This window comes from Astyanax mexicanus, chromosome 11 (genome assembly GCF_023375975.1).
Source record: "Astyanax mexicanus isolate ESR-SI-001 chromosome 11, AstMex3_surface, whole genome shotgun sequence".
Lineage (NCBI taxonomy): Eukaryota > Metazoa > Chordata > Actinopteri > Characiformes > Acestrorhamphidae > Astyanax > Astyanax mexicanus.
Window position 1 is genome coordinate 41,442,292 of NC_064418.1, and position 17,709 is coordinate 41,460,000.

At 37.7% G+C, this 17,709-nt stretch overlaps 2 protein-coding genes across 2 annotated transcripts in view; both read right to left on the minus strand.

The window, feature by feature from the left end:
- LOC103041636 (ermin) lies at positions 1-3,890 on the minus strand. The gene is made up of 2 exons (XM_007243275.4): positions 3,003-3,890; positions 1-722 (listed from the first exon to the last, which is right to left on the minus strand). The coding sequence occupies exons 1-2, from the start codon at positions 3,619-3,621 to the stop codon at positions 556-558; spliced, it is 786 nt and encodes a 261-aa protein (XP_007243337.2). The 5' UTR covers positions 3,622-3,890; the 3' UTR covers positions 1-555.
- A 4,414-nt stretch (positions 3,891-8,304) lies between these two features.
- The window catches only part of cytip (cytohesin 1 interacting protein), a 12,228-nt gene continuing 2,823 nt past the window's right edge, over positions 8,305-17,709 (minus strand). The window contains exons 4-8 of the mRNA XM_007253756.4: positions 16,672-16,774; positions 14,914-15,007; positions 14,569-14,635; positions 12,391-12,457; positions 8,305-9,555 (exon numbers count right to left, since the gene is read on the minus strand). Of these exons, the coding sequence (XP_007253818.3) occupies positions 9,107-9,555; positions 12,391-12,457; positions 14,569-14,635; positions 14,914-15,007; positions 16,672-16,774 (780 nt within the window). The 3' untranslated portion in view covers positions 8,305-9,106. The remainder of the gene's footprint in view (positions 9,556-12,390; positions 12,458-14,568; positions 14,636-14,913; positions 15,008-16,671; positions 16,775-17,709) is intronic.

Sequence of the window (17,709 nt, forward strand, 5' to 3'; positions counted from 1 at the left end):
TTTGGTTGTAGTTTCCTTTTATTGTTACTCATGCAATGTACAAAGCAAGATGCAAGCCTAGCATGCAATCTGTTAAATGTATAAATATTCAGTAGATCATGTCTGGCAGAAACTTTACAATGCATTACACCAGGATTAATACTGATGAAATTTATACAAGAATGCACACATGTTAACAATGCAGCTGAACTGCGGTATGAAATGACCTGTTGCGTCTGAGCTTAGTAGTTGAGCTGTACAAATATTCCAGTAATGAGTCTTTTCTCTGGAGGATTGTGTGCCTTCATCCTCTTACCTGTTAAGTCTTGTAGTGTTTTAGTGTTTAATTAACCAAAAGTATTTTCTCATATGTTTCAGCTCAGAAATCCATCCCTAATAGCTGATCACGCATTCATGCAGTGAACTGCAATCTGGGTAAATTGTTGTTAAAGGGCTAGTAAATGCAACACAGCAAACATGTTTTATCTTGAAAAGGCATAAAATGTTGTTTTTCTTTTTTTGTTCAGTCCCAGTCTGCTTCTTGAGCTCACATTTTCTGGTGGTCTTCCAGCACGTTTACAGCTGCATCATGGCTTCAAACTCCTCGATCCTCTGGCGCGTGAGACCCCTGCGGATGCGCCGGTATGAGACCGTTCCGTATTTTACATGTCTGTCTTGTTCCTGATCCTCTGTTTCTTCATGCTGTTCATTTGGTGCAGTGCTTTCATCGCCCTCTGCTGAGTCTGAAACAGACTCAAATCAAACTGCAATCAGCTAACATAGGATCTAATCAAATCCTTGTTATCTGTATTAAACACTGTATTGAACTGCAGATATGTTAGGATATCCATTGTAGAATTGAACACCCCTAAAAATCTCCCAGTCCAGCAAAAAAAAAAATTCAGTTCAAAGATTTGCACTGATTGAGTGTTCCCTAGACTACCTTGCAAATCATAATGATTAACAACTTGAATGGTTCATGATTAACACAATGGGCCCTATTTTAGCGATCTGTAGACGTGTCATTGTGTCTTTCTATTGTAACGGTAGGAAAAGTATGCCTTGTGGAATCAAAATGCGTGAAGGGCATTTACTAATTCTCCTAATTAATCATGGATGCGTTTTGTGCGTAACGTGAAATAAACCAATTAGTGTGTCACGTGCCATTCCCTTTAAGTGTCAGGTGTCCTCAGACTTTTCGCTATTGCTATTTTAACAGCCCAGCACTTCTGCACATCTCAGCAGATGAAACTGACCTGCTCGTTCACGTTGTGAAGGTGGGCGAGCAGGTATGGAGTCAAATTGGGGTCTTTAATGCTGACGAGAAAATAAAACTGTCACAAAAAAAATCTCCACGAATTGCAAAAAAAATCTAATTTTGCAAACAAAGAAGAGAACATAAGTTACCTTTTTTCAATTGTAATATTTTTTTTAGAATTAATCTTTTGCAAAAACACTTTTTCTTTGCGTTTTGCACTTTGCGTTCCTTTTTTCTCTTTGCAATACTTTCCCTCCTTTGCGTTCCTCCGTTTTGTTTGCGAGTCTATTTTGACCCCCTTTTGACGTGGGGGCGTGGGGAGAGGAGAGGGGCGTGGCTATGGAGGAACGCATCATCAGCTGGAGCCTCTGCTCAGCCTAGACCCTAACCAGGCTGAACAACAGCTATTTAACAGTTAGAATTCATAAGTTAATTCTAATCATTTATTTTACATATACCTAACTACTGAATTATATAATATTGTTGTTTTCAGTTAAATTAAGCAAAACGCTGAATTTTAGCTTCTTTTTTATCCAGCGTTCTTGCTGCAGTTACACGCGGCCGCCTGTAGATGGTGGATTTTAACAGTGAAAAACGCCATTAAAACACAACGCTGCAAAAACGATCTAAATAAAAGGAAAAACACAGAACGTTTAATTTGTACCACGGCCGGGAAACTTACTATTTTCTTGATGGAACCATATACTCTGTAAACACTCAGAATAAAAAGGTAAAACACAGAAAGACCTCCAAGTTTATTTAAACTTCAATGTAATATAGATAAAATAAATAGCAATAAACATTTGATGTTTGACTGTTGCCTAAGTTTCACCATTTCAGTCAATGGTACACCTTTGTTTTCAATTGCCAATACAGCAATACAGCAGAAATTTACCTGAACACACCTTACATCCAGACCACCATGCCCATTGGTCTAGATATGTTCATAAACTCTGTCGCTGTTTAAATGGCCCAGGCACAAGGCATGAAAATAGACTGTTTGTGGAGTGTAAGCAATGAGCAAGCATTGAGCATCACAGTGACCTCAACTTGGGCCTAATGATAAGTCAGCTCCAAGCTCTATTTCATTTTCTAAAGGAAAACTCTAAATAACTCAAAGTTATGGGTAGTTACAATTAATAGTATTATTTGTATTTGATTATTAGTTAAGTAATAATAAAAATGAGTTTATTTCTAAAGCCAACCAATAGCTAAAAAAATGTTCGTATATAATAACCTTAAAAAAATAGCATTTTGCTTATGGTTGGATCCTACTGACCGTATAAATTCTGCTATATTCCATACAGAGTATTAACACATTATCAACATTATCACATTTTAACTTTGGCCCATAGGTTAGTCAAAATAAATATAAACCATTTGGCTAAAAATGTTTTTTATCAGTTCATCTTATTTTATCTAGTCAAAATTTTATAAACTAGAATAATATAATATACAGTAATGTGCTGTGCTACACCATTAAGAGACTCCTAACACCACATTGGTCCACCTCTATATTAGGAATAACCGTGTAAGTCACTCTGGATAAAAGTGTCTGCTAAATCCCATAAATGGAAAGCGTATTGGACCTGAATTGGTTAATATTTAAGCTACCCATACTCAGTTTTGAAGTTTTTTTTTTGAAGTGTATTAGATTACAAACTTAATAGGCAAAATTGTTTTTGTTTTTTGTTTTACGTTTTTTTTACTAACATGCATATTTATAGTTATGTGTCCATTATAGAATTTTATTACATAGATTTACCTTTTTCCAGTGTTGGCTGCTCCAGATGCAGTTCTTTTGGAATCCCAGTCGTCACGTGTCCCAGTGAGTTGTTGTCTGCCTGCTTCTTTTCTTCTGCAGACAACACTGCAGATTCATTTCTAGTAGACCATGCATATGGTACTGTTGAAGGCTGTAAAAGCTCTTCGAGTGCCGCTTCAGTCTCACCCTCCACTGCTGGAACATGGGCTGATGATGAAATATGGTTTATTTTACTCTCCATTATATTCTCCACTTCCTCCTGCTCGGCACCGCTATAATACATATATCCGGATTCCATTAGCTCAGTGCTGTGACTCAGAGACTGCACCAGCTCTTCAGCTCCCAAATCCAGAATCTGTGGTGAAGACTGAGGCTCTAGAGGCCCTATGGGTCCCAAAGACACAGACCGTGGATCAGAGACGGAAACTTCCTGTGGAATTTCTTCATCTTCACTGTAAAACACAGAATCATCTCCTTCAGTCATAACCAGAGCAGTCTGACTCCCTCCTGCTTCTTCTAAAGTCTGCAGGGCCTCCAGCGTTATTCCTCCACTGATGTCCAGTGCTGGTTCCAGCACGGCGCAGCTTTCACTCTCAAGCGGTCTTGTAGTGTCTGCCATCTTGACTTAGCTTAAATGTTCCTTTCTGGTCAGTGCACAGGTCTTGAAATGTCCTTAATTCACCCCTGCTTCCTTTCACGTCTTATTGGAAAAGGTTACAAGTGGAAAGATTAGTTTAATGGCTGTGCATCATGCCCAGTCACTGTTCTGCCCCACCATTCTTCTCTTCTACACTTTGAGAAACGTCCCATCTTGCATTATAATGACCAGGCACACAGGCAATGGCAAGCAGGGCTTTTGTGCTGGGGTGCGATGTAATTCTATAAACGTTCTGAGCCAATGGTGAGCAGAGGATTTGTACTGGCCCAAATGAATGGCCTTTTGTCCAACGCTCCACTACAAACAAACCATTTGTCCTTGTGATTTAATCCTCCTCGAGTGACCGCCGTCACCAAGAGGTATTTTAAGATTAACATTCTCATGCATGTTTTCATGTCAGATTTGTGCCACTGGTTATTTGTGACTATGTGTGTGTGTGTGTGTGTGTGTGTGTACAAATTGATTCTGACATGTTTTCCAGCACACAGGGCTAATAATGGTCAATCAGCTATTAGACTCTCAGTATGAAATATGTTGTGTGTACACACATCTCATCCCATATATGAATGTTTGTGGACACCCCTTCTAGTGAATACATTCATTAATCTCACCCATTCCTCACACAAGTGTGCAAATGTGCACATTGCAAATAATGAACGGAACTCTCCAGAGAAAATGAATATGAGCCTATTGGCACCATAAATAAGTATGTTGTGGAGCAGTGGACCAAATAGTGTCTTCTTAAATGATATATATCCTAAAAAATAAATCCTTGACTCACCAAAGAGGCAGAAGGCAGCTTGTGGTGAATGACTACACACTGATGGTGAGTGAGAGATGGGAGGACACACCTACTATGCAATTAGCATGAGCAACATCAGGTAAAAAAAACCCTGCATAATTGCTTAGTAAGCTCTTCCATGCTACAGGAGTACAACTAGTAAGCTGTGATGTTATACATTATTCTACTAAGCAGTTATGCAGGGATTTTCACCTGATGTTGGTCAAGCTATTTGCATATTGGGCATGTCCTCCCACCTCTCACTCACCATCAGTGTGTAGTCATTCTTCATAAGCTGCCTAAATTCCTCTCATGTTTTAGTTTTTAACTTGTTCAGATGTAGTCTGTATTGATTTTAGCAAATCATGCACACAGCTGCAATGTTCCGAGGTAAGAACTGCTATGTTCTTTTAAGATAAGATATGCCATAGCAACAGGAGTATTTACCTGTTGTTGGTAATGATATTTGCATATTGGGTCTGTCCTCCCATCTCTCACTCACCATTAGTGTGTAGTCATTCCACACAGGCTGTCTTCTCCTGGGATTTCCATACGTGTTAAGTAATGGTTAGCTGCTTGGCTTTGGTTTTAAAGCAATAGCGAATTGCTATGTTTTGTGTTACTCAGTGTGACTGTATGCTGGCTGGGACTTGCTGGTCATATTTGGATTATAGCAAGTCAGAGACTGTAAAAAAAGATGGACGCCGTGTCGCCGTTCCCATTCATTCAATGAAAATGAAGCCAAAATCTTCCACCATGTTGGCAATCCTGAAACCCGAGTCTGCTCAGTAGAGACCAGAGGAGGGAGAAAGACTGTGGAGAGACAGCCTACTCATTTGAATAACCCCGCCCCTGAGGGCTGCCTTGCGGTCACAGGCTGCAGAGCGGGGCGGAGCGTAGCTGACGGTCTGTTATTGGTCCCGCCCATAACCAGCTCTTTTACAATAACCACACCTTTTTTGAATAGAGCTGAATAACGTTTTAACAAACGAATTCTGTTGGGATATAAAAATTTGACAATATAAGCAGAGGTTACACTAGCTGCTGCATTTAAATAATGGAGGTAGAATTACAGTATATTAGAAAAAAACGTGATTGAAAGTTGTCTTTTTTGCCTTTGAAACCTATGGGGATGGGTGGGGTTACACAGCTTTCTGAAACCGAACAGCAGGGGGCGCCCGACCTGTGGTGGCTTCACTTTTGAGAGACGATGCTCTGTCCAGCTATATACAGTCTATGTAGCAAGTAGATATATTAATGGTTAATTTGCACCATATTTTAGCGTACTTGTTTAGGTATAAACTCTATTGATTTTAGCACAACACACACACAGAGGTGCAATGGCCTGAGGTGAGAACTGCTATATTAGTCAAAGAGAAAGGGGTTCCCAGCTACACCTCGGCAACAGGTGAGCAAATCATAGCAGCAGATGATGCACAAGGTAATGATGCACAGGTTACTGAGTTTGTGGCTTGTTATCTGATCTGAAGTTGGAGATGCACTGTCTGCACTGCAGCTCTTTCTCAAAAACACTTTGCTCTTTTATGCCTCATTCTCATTTTGCTGTGGTTAAACAGAAGCAACAGGCTTCAGTCCGGACACCCACAGCAAGTGTTCTGTTGATGCAAATGAGAGAACAAAAGGGGAAAATGTGGGTTTATGTGGGGTGATGGGTCCAGTAGAGCATACTGTGGGAAAGACTAGGTAGATACAGTAGCTACAGGCCGAAATCACTGCTGTTAGGTTGCAGTAGAACAGACTGCACAAAATGTGTGATACTTCAGGATTGTTAGAGGCTTCTTTACACATCTTGCGGTCTGCTCTTGGGCGGAACTTGTTAGGGCGGTCTGATCTGGCCATGTTTTTACTTTCAGTGCAATTTCCATATAGTATAAAGAAAAGGTACATAACTCTTTTGAATTTTATAGTTTTTCTGCTTAAATTGATCAGAAAAATACCAGCTTCTTGTCAAGTCAAGGGTATTGACAAATATAATGTTCCTACAATAATAACACAAAAAGTATGATCTTGCACATTTTTGAAAACAAAAATCAAAATTGTTCACCTAAATGTGATTTTTAAATCAGTTGATCAATAAATATTGAATTGCACCATAAACTAGAGCAAACTACACTGTAAACCCAGAAGTTGTTTGAACTCAAATAAATTAAGTCTCTAAAGATTTCTTAACAATACTCAACTATTTTGAGTTAGTTGAACGTTTGTGGGAACATATTCATTCAAACTGAGATCTTTGAGTTGAACCAACTTATAATAACTGAGTTTAGTCTGTTTTGCCATTAACAGCTTCTTTTCCATTGGCTTCTGTCACAATCGATTTGCATACTGGGTGTGTCCAACAGTTTCTGGCACTCACCATCAGTGTGTAGTGATTCCTCCCAGGCTAGGTTAGGTAAACTTGTAGATCGCCTATTATAATTAAATGTTTGGTTTTTGTGTTGTTGGTTGTAAGAACAAGCATCATTTACTGAGCTGCAGTAACTCCGTGTTAGCTTCTTTACTGTTTTTTTTTTCATTTACTATTCTTTGAGTATTTAAAAAATAATTTAATGAAACCAGAAAAAAGATTTAATACAAGTTCAGGAAAATATTAATTTTAAATATATATGTATTTCTTAAGTTCACTGAGCTTAAAAATTATATTACATGAACTAAAAATGTATTATGTAATCGGTTCCAACAAAAGTTTTGAGTTTAGTCAACTTATCGGGTTTTACAGTGTTATTACCTGAACTAACATTATTAAGTTTCTTGTTAAAAGTTGGCCTAACTAAATCATTTGTGTTGCAAAATGTACTAATTGTAATTGAACTGCTTGAATTTTTGCACCAGGAGTAAAGGCCTAAAGTCATCAAAAAGCAGTGTGTAAAACTGGTGGAGGAGAACATGCCAAGATGCATGAAAACTGTGATTAACTGTGATTATTTGGTTATTCCACCAAATATTGATTTATGAAAAATTTATAATTATGAACTTGTTTTCTTTGCATTATTTGAGGTCTGAAAGCTCTGCATCTTTTTATTATTTTGGCCATTTCTCATTTTCTGAAAATAAATGCTATAAATTACAATATTTTTATTTGGAGAAATGTTGTCTGTACTTTATAGAATAAAAAACAATGTTCATTTTACTCAAACTTTTACCTATAAATAGCAAAATCAGATAAACTGATTCAAAAACTAAAGTTGTCTCTTAATTTTTGCAAATAATTTGCAAATGGTGTACCATACTGCCCTCTGCAGTGTGATGTGGTCAAACAAGACTGACCAATTAATAAACATCTAATACTTATAAGTCAGAAGAGTGTACCTTGTGTTAAAACTTAACCAAAAAAAGTAGATTAAAATGCAGATATGGATCTTATGAAAGGCAAAAGCAGCAACAACACAGTCACAGTCAGTTTATCAGGAGTTTAGACATATTTTAATACTTTAATCTCCTTTACAATGCATTCTCATTAAAACATTCTAAAGATCTGCTTTTTAGATAGCCTGTACTCAATACTGGCAGACATTGGTGGCAAAAGTGATAGATTTTCAGTCAGTTAAAGGACCTCAGCTACAAAAAAGCAAAAAATAGTCAGTAGGGTAGTACCTTCAGCTACACCGCATCCTGTTTTGAACACTTTTCTTTGATCTTTGTGGTGAAGGCCTGTGGTATTTGTTAACTCACACAACCTAGCGTGCTCATTCCTTCCACGGCGCCAGAGCGCTCTCAGCTAAATTTGCTTTATTTAAAAAAATAATCTTTAACAAAATTTACCTTATTCATTATTTTCACTCTGTTTTACTAGTTTACCTGAAGAAAAAAAAAAGATCAGGTGCATCACAGATAAAAAAAAACAACCTTTATTTTTTTTGCTACATGCAGTGATGAGAACATCTAAACATCTAGGTCACATCTAGGAGAATTGCATGATTGCTCAACTCATTCTCACACACTCTCCTGTACAGGTAGAAGATCGCAGACATCAGTGAGATTCTTTAGTAGGAAACAGCTATTGCAATGTGAGTTTAATGCAATGAATCAGTGCACACCAGGGCAGTGCTTGGTGCACTTTACAAGTATGCAAATTGCAAAGCAATTACAGCAATAGCAGTAAAATGTCCAGTGTCACATATTCACGTATTCACTTATATACATTGATTGAACAGCACCCTGTGCTACCTGTTTCTGCACATGTTCTTATACAGTTCTTTAAGTGTATATATATGTGTGTGTGCAGAAGTTTGTAATGCTAATGTTCGTGTGTGGCTTGCTTTCATCAAACTCAAGCCATGAAGGGGCTCACATGGGTGGGTTTGAGCATGTGTGGTCACCAGGATCTCAAATGGGTCCCATCTAAGCATCATGTGCAGTGTATAATCCAGATGAAGCTCATCACTGATATCCATATGTGGGGCCAACATGGAACCCGTCAACAAAACTGGGTGAATGTGAGAGTTTGTAGAACCCCATCTGTTCTAGAGTGTCAGGAGTTCTTGATATTTGAATGTCTTTCAAATATTAAATGTTCACAAAAAAAAAGCCACTTTTATTAGGCACATTCATTCTGTACTCCTCAGAAAATCAGTTCATTAGTTAGACAAGAAACTTTCACATTTGTCTACTGTGCCAGAAGTCTATAGGACCAACAGTGGTGTCTCAAGTGGCCTCCTCCTCCTCCACAGAGTGGTTTAGTCCAGGTATAAACTTCAGAATGTGTTTGCGCATGCTTGCTTTCCTCCCTCTGCGGGGCAAAGTGCCAAACACAGAGCTTTGGGCCGAAGAGGAGGCCCGGGCGTTGTCCCATGTAGGAGATTGGCAGGTGCTCCTGCTGCTGCCGCTGCTGATGCTGCGGGTGCGGGTCAGGGTGGGCCGGAACGAGGGCCAGTCTGGCTGAGATTCCTTACTAAAGAATTCACGATTTGGGTCGGTTGGGCTGAACTGGCTGTATTCGTCAAATACCGGGGACAGTAAGTCCTCGCTGTCGTCTGTCAGTACGCTCAGGCAGCTGCTGTCGCTGGAAAAACGTTGGCCGCACCGACCCGTCGGAGAGGAGATGGACATGAGCGAGTCCATGGAAGGGTGCTGAGAGCTGACGCTCAGGTTACCTGCAAAGAAAAGAGCCATTGTTATATCAACATCAATACATGGATTGATAGCAGAGATTATATGACCATATATAAACATTTCTGCACTGAAAGAAAAAACTAATTGGCTCAACTTAACTCAAGTCAAGTCATCATTTTGTTTTGACTCAGTTAAGTTGTAAAAATATATAATTTTAAGTTAATTCAACTTAACTCAGTCAGAGTCAAAGCTAAATGACTTTGATCAATGAAAAAACTGAGTTTTGTTCACACAACTATAGTTTATTTAACTCAACAGTTTTTTTTACAAGTATCTTTACTTGTACATAGGTATTACATATATTTAGCATATTTTTATAGCGCTGCAATGCCAGAGCAGCATAAGCATGAACTCTTTAACCAAGCTAAAAGTGACATATTACACTAACACATGCCTAGGATAAGGTAGCTTTGGGCAACAGACAACATAAAGATGGTAGGTAAGGGAAAAGCCACACCCAATATGCAAATATATGGTGTCAGGAGCATTATGGGAAAGCTGTATGAACCAACACTGTAGAAAGAGCATTGACTTGTAGTATATTAAAAGTTTTTATATATATATATATATATATATATATATATATATATATATATATATATATATATATATATATATATATATTATTGTCTCAGCAAACACTTTTAAGTTTTCAGGTTGAAGTTCTCTGAACTCATTTTATTGAGTGGTACTGGCCGGTAAGTTCACTCAAAATATATTAGTTTTCCTGACTAAACCACAAAAGCACTTTGTAGAGTGTGTCATATCACTTTAATAAAGGTTTTTGGTACTTAGTGACAGTTCCTTTAAGATTCATGTATACTTACATGCAAAATATAAGTCATAAACTTATATTTGGAAAGCTTATTCTTATGTTGCATTGTAGTCAGTTTTTTGGAATGAATGGGTCAATAGTATTGCTATTATCCAAATATTATTTGAAATAAAGTCTTGTTACATCAAAACGTTTTTTACAAGTCAGAAAGAAGAAGTGGACACCCAACGACCATGAGTACCAGCAGAGTAACCTTCCTGTTTGTTATCTCTAAAAGTAGTTCTGGGAAATGGCAAAACTGAAAGCCACAAACCCCTCAGCAGCTGCAACCAGGTTGAGCTTTTGCTAGATATTCTGCAGTCCCAGCCCCAGATAAAAACATAACCACACACCCATCCCAGTTTCACATAAGCAACATACGTAGGCAGAGTTGTAACAGTGAGACTAATAAAATAAGAGTCTTACTCATTTTACAAGCTTGTGATGAGCTTGTAAGATAAGCTTTGCAGTGGAATTTAGGGCAGTGGTCCTCAAACCTGATTCTGGAGGCGCACTGCTCTGCTAATTTTTGTGCTTTTCAATTTTTAGCAACAAAAATTGGTCTGATAATGAGCTAATTAGCTGGATTATGTTGGAAGATAGGAAAACACTAAAATTGCAGGGCAGTGGAACTCCGGGATCAAGAGTAATAAAAATTGGGAGTGCCCATGTGTCCATGTGGGTTTCTTCACACAGTCCAAAAACATGGAGATCAGGTTAATTGGTTATTTTTAATTGGCCTATAATTGGTCACTCGCTGGTTGTGTGTATCTGTGTGTGTCTGCATGTGTAGAAACAGATTAACACTCTGCACAATGACTTAGGGCTAAATGAGGTTCTTCAGGTGGGTGGTTGTTTCCGGTTAAGGTTATGCTGTGAGCAGTTTGGCTAGCACTTCTAACTGGTGTGTGTTTGTGTGTGTATGTAGAGTGTTGCACTCTAAAAAACAGAGGTACGATACGAGTACTTTTTTGTACTCAAAGGTACACTCTTCATAATTGTACCCTCAAAGGTACAATATTGGTCTTTACAGGGTCAGATTTGTTCCCTCTGAAGTACAAAGTCATTTCTAACAGCAATAAGTACAGATTTGTACTATTTAACCTGCAGCCAAAGGGTACATTCAGTATTCTGTATCACTGTACTAATAAACTATATATATATATTTAAATTGCAATTTTTTTATTTGAAAGCAAGACAATTTTGGATCATCAAGTTTTTGAGCCATATTCAGTTGAAGATAATGTTTATAATCTTTATAATCTTTACTGGCACAAAAACTATGGGTACAAAAAAGGACTTTCACTGAAAGGTACTGTTTTGTACCTCAATATAAGGTACAGCCCCAGCATCAAGCTTTGTACTCTTTTAAGTACAAATCTGTACTTACTTTTCTTAGTGTGTGATTGTAAAGGTATGTCTTTGATATCTTGAAAGGTGCTATAGTTAGGTGCTGTAACTTAACTTGAGGAATTTAATACTGGTTTAAGCAAACCACTGTTTTATTCTTTAACTTACATTACCGTTACCTAATTACAAAACATGACCTGATCATCACGCCATTCATACACCAAAGCTAATGAATCGGAGTAGCAGTGGTTATAAAATCTGCAGCGTGTGGTACTCTAGAGCTGGCTGATTGGAGATGCTGATTGGTTTCAGGCCATTCACTGAAGGTTTTCAGTCATTACCAAGAAGTGATGCAACAGATAACGAGAGACGCATGTTGCCTGTTGACATGTTGGTGCTGGTGAGCTGTGGATTCCTGTCTGAGATATGAGAATCCACGTGATAATCACCTATTCAACAGGAACCGTCTACACTGTACCTAAAGCCTGCTCTGCTGATCAGCATATAAACTTGAGGTCTAAGTTTGGAACTCCCCCAGAGAGATTTATGCTTTCTCTCGCTTTACACTGTGCCCTCATCAGCCCGCTTCATTAAGTGAATGGGCGAGAGAGAGGATGTGCGTGTGGTTTTTCAGCTGGCTCTTTTTTCTCACCTCGAGTAAGACGTTTTTCCTGCAGCGTGAGGGCCTTGAGCTCCACCCATTTCTCATGCAGTGTTTGCTGTGTTGAGATAAAAAAAAAAAACAAGCTCACATGAGAAAAGGTATCACACAGTCAGTCTAGAGATCTTCTCAGGCTGTGTCAGCGGGAATTTGGAGTACTGTAGTGCAGCATCGAGATTTGCGGATATAGAGAATTTTCCTGGTTGTCATGAGTCATGAGAAGCTGAACTTTTTGGTCTATTTGTCAGGAAAAGATGTTTTTCAAACTGATTACATCCAAAATCAAGAAATTCTGACGATAAACATGTAGACTTTTTTTTAAGTACTTGTTTGGGTGAAATGTAAACTCTAAATACAAACCATAAAGTTTCATAAGCATAGATAAACCTAGTCTTACCCTACTTAAACCTGCCTGCTTATGATTTGACCTTTCAAAACTTTGTCACACCTTACCAAATAAAGTTTTCTAACTTGTATCATCAGTCATAATATGATTAGCTGAACCCAGACAGCATATATGCTGTATACATTCAGCAACACAAAACACAATAACTTGCTCTTACAGCCTTCAACACTCTTGACCAAGCAATTATTATTATATAACACATATGCAAATCCCAAGAGAAGGCAGCTTGTGCAGAATGAATACACACTGATGGTGAGTGAGAGAGAGGTGGGAGGACACGCCCAATATGCAAATAGCATGACCAACATCAAGTGAAAACCCCTGAATAATTGCTCAGTAGACCCCGTTTAACTAAAGAGTTAAACTGAGCATGTGCAGTAGAGCAGAGTAGTTGGCTTGGCCTCAACTAGAGTTCAATTACAATTTGTAAATTTTGCAAACACATAATTTATTTAGGTCAACTTTTAACAAGAAACTTAATAATGTTACTTTCTAGCAACTAGGTTTCTATAGTTTATTGTGCAATTCAATATTTGTTGTTCAGCTGACTTAAAAATCACCTTAAGGAGAGTAATTTAAAGTGTTTTTTTTTTTAGATTACATCCTACGCTCTAAAAAGTAAGCCAAATACTCTGCACTATTGCACATGCTCAGTTTTGATCCCTACTGAAACAAGGTCTACTGAGCAATTATGCAGGGGTTTTCACCTGATGTTGGTCACACCATTTGCATATTGGGCGTGTCCTCCCACCTTTAACTCACCATCAGTGTGTAGTCATTCCCCACAGGCTGCCTTCTCTTGGGCTTCACATATGTGTTGTGCAATATCTGCTTGGCCTCAATCTTGAAAGCTATAAGAACAAGTTACTGTGTTTTTTGTGTGTTTGAGTGTATATAGACTATATGCTGTCTGGGTCTAACTGGTCATATCTGAATTATACAATACTTTTGATTGACAGTAAGACAGATAAATAATAGTTTTGAGTTCTCAGTTGCTAATATACATAAAATATAAAAATAGTGTTTATACAGATTTATGAAAATTTATTTTTTTGTGTAGTTAATGTAAAATATTTGTTGACAGTGTTTTAACTTTTTTGGATCAGTGTAATTCTACAAAAAGTTGACAAAACTCTTTATTTTTTAGAGTGTATCTTAGCAATCATTACACCCTCAAAAATAAAAAAATCTTAAATTGTTGCTGGTTAAAACATGCAATGACTCAAAATACTGATTTAGTATGAAACCTAATACAGCTAACAGTTCCTCAAAAAAAAAAACTTTCTTTCATATTTAACCCTGCCATACCCAATATCTCACCCTCAGACAATAAGAAAGGTTAATAAAATCAGATCATTTAATTAGGATTGAACAAAACATAACTTATATAGAGCTTATTATTTTAAAGCTATCATATCTAACATTTCACCCTTAAAAACAAATCTAATCTAATAGGCATCTAAATTGTTCTTAGCTATAACATAATACATTCCAGGTACAATATTTAATGTGAAAGCTCATTAACCTTACTGAGATGTTCTTTAATGATGTTTAAAAGGCTAAAGATACAGACTCTATTCCTATTTAGGAAAATGAACATTTCCAAGAACTGGAAATCCAATGGTCAGAGCCATTTAGCAACCTTTTACCTGTTTTCCTGATATTATGTTTGATGGGGTTAATGGGTTCAGTTGTATTATGGCACATTATGATCACTCTACTGTACCGGCAGTGTTTACAGATCACTGTTATCATACACACACCTTGAGCAATCGCATCCTCTTCTCCAGCTCAATTCTCTTCACCACACTCCCACTGACCGTCTCCATCCTACACACACACACACAACATATACACCACAGAATTAGGTCAGAGTCCATTCTTTAGGTCAAGAGGCTGTCTTACAGAATGCATGTTAATGCCTGTAACATTTATGCAGAAATGTGAAATGTGATTGCTCATTGTGCCTCTGCCTGAAGCTCAGTAATCATCTGCTCAGTAATGAACCGCTGATATACTGAGGTTAAGGTTAAAACACAGGATATGTCATGGCATAGACTCATCATGGCAGTATGTTGGCAAAAGCGTGTGTCTTGCATTAAACTTACTTTAGCATGTTGATGGACTCGCGGATCAGCTCTATAATTTGCTGATGGCTGAACCCCTTAATGCTGACTCCATTTACCGTCAGTATGATGTCACCTGTTGGAGGGGAGGGGGTTGGCACAAAAGGAAATGGTTAGAGAGAAGTGTCAGTTGAACTACACTCTTCAAAATAAAGATGTTTAATCTTTAACACGATCATATTTAACACCCCACCCTCAAGAATACACTGCAAGTCCCTTCCAAACGGACTTGCACTACACAACACCTGCACTACTGATATACTTGCACTGTCATACGCACTTTAATTCCACTTAATTAAACTGTGAACTTTAAGGACTTACGCACCCATTCACTTTACCAGCCTTAAGCTATATACCATATACCGTATTTGCACTACTTTTATTTACTATTTTTACTGTCATTCCATCTCAATCACCATCAATATTGCACTATTGTCTTACGTATGTTTATTGTGTCTTGCTGTATTGAACATATAGTGTCTCCCACTCTTTTATATTATAATTATATATCTATTTTTTACTTATTTACTTATATTTATATATCTATTCCTCCCCCACACCACTGCACCTTGTTTTTGTCTCATGTATGTCTATTTGTGTCCCTGCTGTATTGTACACATAGTGTCTCCCATTCTCCTTTATTATATCTATTATCTGTACTTGCTGTAAAATTGGGAAGGAGAGTAACGTAATTTCAATTCTCTGTATGTCCTGTACATATGCAGTATTGACAATAAAACTACTCGACTTGACTTGACTTGACAAGTGTGCCAGTTTTTCAGTTTTTTTTAGTTCAAGTAAATGCACATTGACGTGCCAAAGATCAGGTTGTAAGGTGTTATCTTGTGAGTGAGGCTGGCCAGTGTGCTCATGGCAAGGCTATGTGATAAGTTATTAGGGTTACTAGGATTACCAGCAATTAATCTTTAATTACTTTATTTCATTTTTATATATTTTATATATATTTTTTTGCACAATACTCAAGTAACCCACCTACTCACTAGGATTCTAGAACACTCTAGAACACTGTCAATGCATTGGAGGTTGAGCACAGGCACATGCCTCCTCCAATACATGTGAAGTCAGCAACCACCTACTTTCGAACTGATGCCAAAAATTGCAGCATTCATTCTAGGCAGTATTACAATGGGAGTGAATAAGAAGAGAGAGCACTCTCCACCCACCTAGATACAGTATGGCCAGATGTGCTCTCTCAGACTCTGGCTGCTGATGGACACAGCTGCTAAGGATGACAAGATTTAAGCTTGCAATCCCCATTGTTTGAATATTTAGCAACTCTTTACATTGTTTCCAGATTTGGTCTATTATGAATGAACCGATAGAAATCTTTTAATCTTTTACATTGACTTCCAGTGACAGTTTAGTTGCCATTTGTGTAGTTTTTTTTATGACTGTACATATTTTAAAATTTAACACATCTCTTTTTTCACGCCATTCACGCCTTTCATAGAACTCTAAATTAAAGAATGTCACAAAAATAAGAATGGGTAAGAGTGAGAGGGGAGTGGTGAGTGTTAAATGTTGACCCTGTTAACAGTGCAAATGTCAGACATCGGAAAAAAAAATACGGTGGTGAGGGCAAGGGGTGTTAAAATTAGAGGCAGCTGCAGCAGCAGATAGGCCATTTGTGTGGGTTGAGCATCACTAAAGGGTCAGACCTCATAGGTGTGGTCATGCAGTGCAGAGGATGTGGCATCAGCTCGCTCTCAGTTCTCTTACCAGCAGTTAAACCTGCAGACTCTGCTGCGCAGCCCTCCTGCACACTGCTCACAAACGTGCACATCTCCACCTCGTTACTGTTCCTCAGCTGAAGACCGTATGTCTGAGGATGTAGAGATTTAGGATAGAGAAGAAAGAGAGAAACACAGAAATAAAGAACATATTTAAAAAAAATGTAATAAGCACGTTTTAATCAGTTCGTGAAATGAAAAAGTTGAGAAAACTCAAATTTCCAAGGCAACTTACTGCACTAGATTTTTGAGTGCACAAGTTTTGAAGAATACCACATGCAGATGTGGCAACTAGAAATATTAAATATTACCTACTTAAAAAATATATAATTGTGTTTTTAGTTAGCCTGATTTAAGTTCTACAAATTGTGTATTTTTATGCTTTTAGGTTTTTGCTGACTATCCTGTAGAGTAAGCTAAAAAAAAAAAAGTTGTGCCAATGACATGTTTTAATAATTAATCCAAATCACACAGTGGGTGCAACACTATTTATTTATTTAGCTAATTTAATGTAGCAACTAAGAAATATGTAACTTATGACTGCTACATATATGCATTATTGTCAGTCACATAAGATTGCAACTAATGCAAATGTAACCAAGTGGACACAGCCAGCATATAATCACACTCAGTAACACAAAACACAGCAACTTGCTCTTATAGCCTTCAACACTGAGGCCAGGCAGTTACTATTATATAAAACATATGCAAATTCCATTGGAAGGCAGCTTGTGGAGAAAGACTACACACTGATGGTGAGTGACAGGTGGGAGGACACGCCCATATATGCAAATAGCGTGACCAACATCAGGTGAAAACCCCTGCAAAATTGCTTTGTAGACCCCATTCAACTATAGAGTAAAACTGAGCATGTGCAGTAGTGCAGAGTTTTAACTAGGATTAAAATAAACTAAAATTTGTAAATTTTGCAACACAAATGATTTAGTTAAACCAACTTTTAACAAGAAACTTAATAATGTTAGTTAAGACGATTAGTTTGCTATAGTTTACGGTGCAATTCAATATC

Coding starts and splice junctions, on each gene's coding strand:
- LOC103041636 (XM_007243275.4), bottom strand. CDS start 3,621: ATGGCAGACACTACAAGACCGCTTGAGAGTGAAAGCTGCGCCGTGCTG. Junction 723..3,002: donor GCAGCCAACACTGGAAAAAG/GTAAATCTATGT, acceptor AGTCTGTTTCAG/ACTCAGCAGAGGGCGATGAA.